The sequence below is a fragment of the Nestor notabilis genome, unplaced genomic scaffold, assembly GCF_000696875.1.
Source record: "Nestor notabilis isolate BGI_N333 unplaced genomic scaffold, ASM69687v1 scaffold4132, whole genome shotgun sequence".
NCBI lineage: Eukaryota > Metazoa > Chordata > Aves > Psittaciformes > Psittacidae > Nestor > Nestor notabilis.
This window is the reverse complement of record NW_009917758.1, coordinates 1-8,070: the sequence shown is the minus strand read 5'-3', so window position 1 is coordinate 8,070 and position 8,070 is coordinate 1. Positions and strand designations below refer to the sequence as shown.

At 42.8% G+C, this 8,070-nt stretch overlaps 1 protein-coding gene across 1 annotated transcript; it reads left to right on the top strand.

Annotated features, from left to right (window-relative positions):
- Positions 1 to 765: 765 nt before the first annotated feature.
- RALB (v-ral simian leukemia viral oncogene homolog B) lies at positions 766 to 7,419 on the top strand (the record flags this gene model as incomplete). Its single annotated transcript, XM_010009389.1, has 3 exons — positions 766 to 913; positions 4,060 to 4,268; positions 7,242 to 7,419. Coding segments are annotated over exons 1-3 (501 nt in total), but the record flags the coding sequence as incomplete, so codon positions are not given.
- Positions 7,420 to 8,070: the final 651 nt, after the last annotated feature.

Below are 8,070 nucleotides of genomic sequence, written 5' to 3'. Positions count from 1 at the left end.
TGTGTTTTTTTGGGGGTTTTTTTGTTGGGGTTGTTTTTTTTTTTTTTTTGTTTTTTTTTTTTTTTTTTTTTTTTTTAAAAACGAAAACCCAAAGCAAAGCACACTTGCAACATCAGAAGGCAGAAAGAGCATAAAATAAATGCTAGTGCCATGTCATAAGACTTTCTGCTGGAAGCTTTTGCAACTTATTCCTGCCAGAATTTACTGTCTATCTCTGCTTTTTTTCTTAGCCTGTGTAGAGAGGATATCAAAAGTAATCTTTCTGTCTATAAGCAGATCTAAGGTATAGCTCTGCTTCCAGGTTGAAACTAAGCTGCATCAACGTTAAATATTTTAGAGATGTTAAAGCTTTCTAACAAGAACAATAAGAACCACTTGATTTCATGTTTGAGAGCGTGTGTGTTTTGGGTGTTTTTTCCTTTTTTTTTCCCCTTTGTAAACTGCTCTACATAGCAGTCATGTAGCATGGGTTTACAAATAACTTCTTCAGCTAGTAGCCGCTTTGAGAAACTTTTGGCATTTCTATTAATGGTGTTGTTGTCATAAATAAAAGGTATTTGTTCTAATACCTTGTCCCACTGATACTTCAGACATCAGTGACATGATTTGCTTGCCATTGCATTGAAATGACCCATTCTTAAGATTTGCTGGGCAGGGTTTTAATCTGATCTTTCAACAATAGTAAGATGCTTTACCTTCATGCTGCCATGATGTCACCAATGTCACGGATGGTGACTTTGTTTCTTCTGTCTGCAGATTTAATTGGTTGCCTGGCACTTCATCTGTGGCAAGCAGGACAATGGCTGCCAGCAAGAGCAAGAACCAGAGTTCCTTGGCCCTCCATAAAGTAATTATGGTTGGCAGTGGAGGCGTGGGCAAATCTGCACTCACTCTTCAGTTTATGTATGATGAGGTAAGTAGCTTTGAGTTCAGCTTCTCTAAAGCACCAGTGGGTACAACTTAATAAACTTTTTAGTGGGACAGGAAAACTAAATGGAAATAGCAAAAGTCCTGATGGCCTGCCTGGCAGGAGAAGGATGTAGGAATCTGGGTAGGGTGTCTTTTGGGAACGTCTTTGACTAAGGGTGGCAAAATTGATAGTGAAAGAACAGTCTTCAGAACACATGCATAATGTGCATGTTCTTGTTTGAGTGTATGGAGGCTGTTAGCGGTTGGCATTGAAGTCTACTTTTATTGCAGTTTTTTGGGTTTTTTTTGTTGTTTCTTTAGGCCAGCTAAGGATGAAGTTGGAAGTAAGCATTCTAGCTCATTCAGAGCCAGATGATGTAGGCATATTCATAGCATGAATGCTTCCCTACTGCTACACAGGAAGCTAGATCAGATAATCCAGACTAGTATTGTCCAGATCCTGTAATTCAGAAGTTGCTATTTATCTATAAGCTGTCCGTGCACACTGTAGTAAGTGAGTATCTGAACAGGTGGCATAGTCAATTAGTGAGCCCAAGCTTCATTGGGCTCATGCCACAGCTTTTTGTTGTACTTCGAGGCTGAGAGAAAGGAGGTAGAAGAGGAAGGAGCCTATTTTGGGCATGTGCTGTCAGAACAGAAGTGACAGTGAAGCTGGCAGTGGCTTTGTGGGTCTGATCAATACTAAATGGACTGAAGTACATACCTGTAATTGTGGAGCAGATTTCTCATGTTCAGCAGCTGGATGCTGTCATCTATACCTCTTGAGGCTTCAGATCACAGAATCATAGTATGGTTTGGGTTGGAAAGGACCTTAAGATCATCTAGTTTCAACCCCCTTGGCATGGGCAAAGACACCTCACACTAGATGATGTTGCCCAAGGCTCTGTCTGGCAGAACACTTCCAGGGATGGAGCATTTCTGGCTTTGAACACTTTGAGGGATGGAGCATTTACAACTTCTTTGGGCAACCTCTTCCAGTGCCTCACCACCCTTACAGTAAAGAACTTCTTCCTTATATCTAACCCAAACTTCCCTTGTTTAAGTTTACACCCATTACCCTTTGTCCTATTGCTGCAGTCCCTGATGAAGAGTACCTCTCCAGCATCCTAGTAGGCCCACTTCAGATACTGGAAGACTGCTATGAGGTTGCCATGCAGCTTCTCTTCTCCAGGCTGAACAGCCCCAACTTTCTCAGCCTGTCTTCATAAGGGAGGTGCTCCAGCCTTCTAATCATCCTCGTGGCCCTCCTCTGGACTTGCTCCAATAACTACATGTCCTTATGTTGAGGACAGCAGAACTGTACACAATACTCCAAGTGGGGTCTCACAAGAGCAGAGTAAAGGGGCAGGATCACCTCCTTTGACCTGCTGGTCATGTCGCTTTTGATTCAGCCCGGGATACAGTTTGCTTTCTAGGCTGCAAGTGTGCACTGAAGCTGGCTCATGTTCAGTTTTTCATTGACCACCACCCCCAAGTCCTTCTCCACAGGGCTGCTCTGAATCTCTTCTCCGCCCAGCCTGTAGCTGTGTGAGGGATTGCCCCAACCCAGGTGTAGGACCTTGCACTTGGCTTGGTTAAACTTCATAAGGTTAGCATCGGCCCACCTCACAAGCGTGTCCAGGTCCCTCTGGATGACATCCCTCCAGTGTATCAACCGAACCACACAGCTTGGTGTCGTCGGCAAACTTGCTGAGGGCGCCTCAATCCCACTGTCCATGTCACTGACAAAGATGTTGAACAAGACAGGTCCCAACACCGATCCCTGAAGGACACCACTTGTTACTGGTCTCCAACTGGACATTGAACTATTGACCACAATTCTTTGTGTGCGGCCATCCAGCCAGTTCTTTATCCACTGAGTGGTCCATCCATCAAATTGATGTCTCTCCAATTTAGAGAGAAGGATGTTGTGCGGGACAGTGTCGAACGCTTTGCACAAGTCCGGGTAGATGATGTCAACTGCTCTGCCCCTGTCCATCAATTCTGTAGCCCCATCACAGAAGGCCACTAAATCAGGCATGATATGCCCTTAGTGAAGCCATGTTGGCTGTCACCAACCACCTCATTGTTTTTCATGTGCCTCAGCATGCTTTCCAGGAGAATCTGCTCCAAGATTTTGCCAGGCACAGAGGTGAGACTGACTGGTCTGTAGTTCCCTGGGTCTTCCATTTTCCCCTTCTTAAAAATGAGGGTTATATTACCTTTTTTCCAGTTAGGAATTTCACCTGACTGCCATGATTTTTCAAATATGGTGGACAGTGGCTTAGCAACTTCCTTTGTCAGGTCCCTCAGGACCTGTGGGTGGATTTCATCAGGTCCCATGGACTTGTGCACGTTCAGGTTCCTAAGATCTCAAGCCTGATCCTCTCCTACAGTGGGCCTAAGGTCTTCATTCTCACAGTCGCTGCATCTGCCTTCCAAGACTTGGGTGGTGTGGTCAGAGCATTTGCCAGTGAAGACTGAGGCGAAGAAGTAATTGAGAACCTCAGCCTTCTCCAAATCCAGGGTAGCCAGTTCTCCCAGTAGCTTCCAGAGAGGGCCTACATTATCCCTAGTCTGTCTTTTGTTGGTGATGTACCTATAGAAGCCCTTTCCGTTATCCTTGACGCCACCTCTCCCTGTTGGTGAGCACAAGGTCAAGCATGGCACCTCTCCTTGTTGGCTCCTCTCTCACTTGCAAGAGGAAGTTGCCTTCTACACAATCGAAGAACCTCCTGGATTGCTTGTACTATTTTGGACATAGTACGGGTACCTGTACCTGAAGTACACTCAAACGTGTTTTGTTTTGGTTTTTTTTTTTTTTTTGAAGTAGTAGATCTAGATAATGCCACCAGATTGCTAGTAGCTTATACTGTTTCTTTGTCCCTTAAATTGTGCTGAAATTGCTGAGCAGTGTTTCATGTAGCAAGACAGTTTATCTTGACTAGGCAGACTAGCTCTTTGATGTATTAAGTCCTTAAATGATTTGCTTTTTACAGTAAAGCTTGAAGTGGTGGAACTTAGTAGCTGACTGAATTATGAGAAGGTTTTGGGGAATTTAAATGACACTGAAGTGAAAGAGAATAGATATGAACAAATACTGAGAACATTTGACAGTAATTCTAGACACTAATCCCTTATCATATTCAGTTTGTAGAAGACTATGAACCTACCAAGGCTGACAGCTACAGAAAGAAAGTAGTTCTCGACGGTGAGGAAGTTCAGATAGACATTCTGGACACAGCAGGACAGGAGGATTATGCTGCTATCAGAGACAACTATTTCCGCAGTGGGGAAGGATTTCTTCTAGTCTTTTCAATAACAGAGCATGAGTCTTTCACAGCAACAGCAGAGTTTCGGTAAGTAGTTTCTATCCCAGACAGTGGGGATTATTTGGTTCCTCTGACAACTCTTTTGAAAAGCTACAACTCTTCATCCTTTTGTCTGTTACCATTTGGTCAGTAAAAGTGGCAGCCCAACCATTTTGCTCTCAGTAACTGCTGACATAAATCCTGGTATCCAGCCTCTGGCTTTAGTTGTCTTCATGTCTGCAATTTATGAGTACATTACACCAGCAGCAACTTCAGGCAAGTAACACATTCTTGGACTCCTAAAACATGTGTGTTCAAGCCAATTTTCAGTCTTCATGGATGTGAAATTTAATTATCTTAAAGCAGTGCTTCTGGAATTAAGTCTGCCTTTTGGCCAGGTTTCAGACACTGTATTGCTTACTGCTAGAAGCAGGTGCTCTAAGGAAAGGAAGGATTAGCCTGCACTCAGGTATGGATTGGTGCCAGACAAGGGTTGGCAGCCAAGTGGTGCTATTGTAGGCAGATGCATTCCTAGAAAGACACTCAGTAGTAATAAATGCTTCCGTTTTTGTTCTTGGGATTAGCAAGTCTAACATGAAAATCACCAGATTGAGCACAGAAACTGCTTGCATAGCATAAAAAAAACCCAAGGGGTTTGAACCATTGTTCTGGTCTCAGAACTCATGTAGCCAGGTTCTTCAGAGCAAGTGTTCTAACTCTTATTTGGGAATATCTGTTGCCTCAGTGTAGAAGGTAATCCAGAGATTCCCTAGGACAGCTGTAAACTTGATGTAAAATTTGCCAAAAAATAGGAAAGTGTTAGGAGTTTCCTATGTTTGCCAGAAAAAAGCTCTGTATCAGTCTGCCTTACGTGACAGAGCTCTTCTGCTTAGTTTGCTCTAACTGGAGCACTGAAAGGAGTTAAGCAGTTGAACTGTAGTGGGGCTGCAGAACTGAGTATTTGGACTGTTCCTAGCATAAGATGTAGAAAAAAGTCAGATACAACTTTAAAAAAAAAAAAAATAACCCAACAAACAGTCCCCCCAACCCTCCCCCCCAAAACAAAGAAAGAGACACTTGGAAGTAGCCAGCCTTGGTTTTGGCTTGTGTGCTTAAGTGAAATAGAAGGTTAAACCCAAGACTTAAGGCTTTGGATGAAAAGGAGTAGGAGTGTTTATCTTGGCAGTTTGTGGTTTTTGTCAGACTTCTGTAACTAGGTTAACTGTGTGTTGGTTTAAGATTCCAGCACAGCAAAACAGTGAAAAAAGCAATGCTAGCCCTGAAGATGAGCAAGAAGGACCTGAAAGCTCCTTGGAAAACACTTCCCCAGGAAGGTGGGGGGAATGGGTAGTATGACTCACTAGCATCATGGGTTATTGGCATTATTGATTTTCTGACTTCTAGAGTTCATAAACTAGAAGAAGTTGAATACTGAATGAACTATGGGCTTGTCTTTAATCCCTAGCTCTCACGCTATGCATTCAGTGTGTGCTTTTAGTGCCTCTAATCTGAAAACGTGTGAAGGTACAGTTGAATGCAACAGCAGATTGTCTGCTTCAGTGTTAACACTATTTTAGATTCTCATGTACTCTATATACATTCAGTTACTTTGTGGATGGAAAGTGCAGGCATCTGAAGTAGTGTGGTGACTCTGGGATGAGGGGGTGTAGCACCATGCTTATGCCTAGTTTGGCTCTTGCTCATAACAAAATGAAGCAATCTAAAAATAACTAGGCTGGTACAGTTATTCTAGTATCCTAGATGGACAGCAACATGTGTCAGTCTAGTTTCAACCTGTTTCACTCCAGTGATAGCACAGACTTGGAGACTGACATGTCTTCTTTCCTGGATGCTGATAGATCCTTTTAAAATGACAAAGGATAGGTAGGTTAATCATAGAATCATAGAATAGTTAGGGTTGGAAAGGACCTTAAGATCATCTAGTTCCAACCCCTAGTAACATCATCTAGTAACCATCTAGTAACACCACACACTAAACTATGTTGCCCAAGGCTCTGTCCAGCCTGGTCTTAAACTCCTCCACGGTTGGAGCATTCACAACTTCCTTGGGCAACCTACTCCAGTTCCTCACCACCCTCACTGTCAAGAACTTCTTCCTTATATCTAACCTAAAGTTCCCCTGTTTAAGTTTAAGCCCATTACCCCTTGTCCTACCACTAGAGTCCTTAATGAAGAGTCCCTCCCCAGCATCCTTGTAGGCCCCCTTCAGATACTGGAAGGCTGCTATGAGGTCTCCACGCAGCCTTCTCTTCTCCAGGCTCAACAGCCCCAACTTTCTCAGCCTGTCTTCATACAGGCGGTGCTCCAGTTCTCTTATCATCCTTGTGGCCCTCCTCTGGACTTGCTCCAACAGCTCCGTGTCCTTTTTATGTTGAGGACACCAGAACTGGACACAATACTCCAAGTGAGGTCTCACAAGAGCGCTGATGGTTCAAATATTTTCTTGGAGTCATTGAAGGAGGAAGGTTGCTAGCATTTTAGTTCAGCACTAGTTAGTAACTCCTGTTGTCTAAAGTTTAGGTAGCCGTTAAGAATGATCTCAGGTAGCTACTTATGCTGTTCCCTAGCTACTGCCTTGGCAAATCCTTGATGTTGCACAGACCTATATTGAGATGGGATGTAGACTGGAAATTGAAGATGGTGACTGAATGACAAGGTGAAACTTGGCAAATGTGGAACTTGCGTTCTTCTCCTTCAGATGTGAACTCCTGTTGTGAGTTGCTTTTCTGCCATGCTGATCTTGTTAGAAATGAGTTAGTAGCTAAATGATAAAACTACTTTCCTGGAAGTGTGAGGTTTTTATTAGCATAAAGCCCATAGCATTAGTGTGTTAAACTTGGAATAATTTTAAAGCTTGTGTTCAACTGTTGGGAAATGTACTGTTAAGTACTGTTGTAAAAGCTAGTAATGTGCAGACCACTTGATCCACTCCTGATAAGGGTGGGGGTTTGTTGCTACTACTGACACAGATATTTTTATTTTGAATACTTGATGCGTTAGGGAACAGATCCTGCGTGTGAAGGCTGAAGAGGATAAAATCCCTTTACTGGTAGTAGGAAACAAATCTGACTTGGAAGAGCGCAGACAAGTGCCTGTAGAAGAGGCTAGAAGTAAGGCAGAAGAATGGGGTGTGCAGTATGTAGAAACCTCTGCCAAAACTAGAGCGAATGTAGATAAGGTAAGACAACATCTGCTCAATTAGATTGTTACTATTGTTTAGTACCTGCGTGACTAATTCTTGACTCTTTCTGGGTTAAAAGCAAATCCACAGTTGGGCTTCTGAAAGCCTAGATTATAAAAAATGAATGAATTTTCTGGAATGCATACACTTAAGCAAATACCTAGCTTAGAGGAACCAGAGACATGTTGCAAGTTAATGCTGTTGTCTTGTTTTTAACTGCTTGTACCTGAACCAATAGCTTTCCATTTTAAGGATTCCCTGAAATATACTTTGTGTATAGGCTGTGTGCAATTATTATAATAGCAATAAATGGCAAGCTATAGACACTTATAAATTGTTCCCCCTTCCCTAAAAACTATGTGTAGTGTGGCTAGTGTTGAAGATTTCATTCTTGTTTCCTGCTAAGACTGTTTTGAATTGTGGGAAGAACTTCTTGCTGTGTCCCTGCTATGTTTTGACTTGCCCGTGCTGGTTTAGGACAGTCATGTTTCTGCTGCTGGTTTCTTGCATAAACAGTTGTGGTGGGTTATCCTGAAAGAGATGAATTATGACTATGGAGTGTTTGCCCAGTAGCAGGGGAAAAACCAGTTTCAAGCCTCCCCTTCATTCTGTGTGTAGTGGGGATTTTTTTATTATTATTTTTTATAT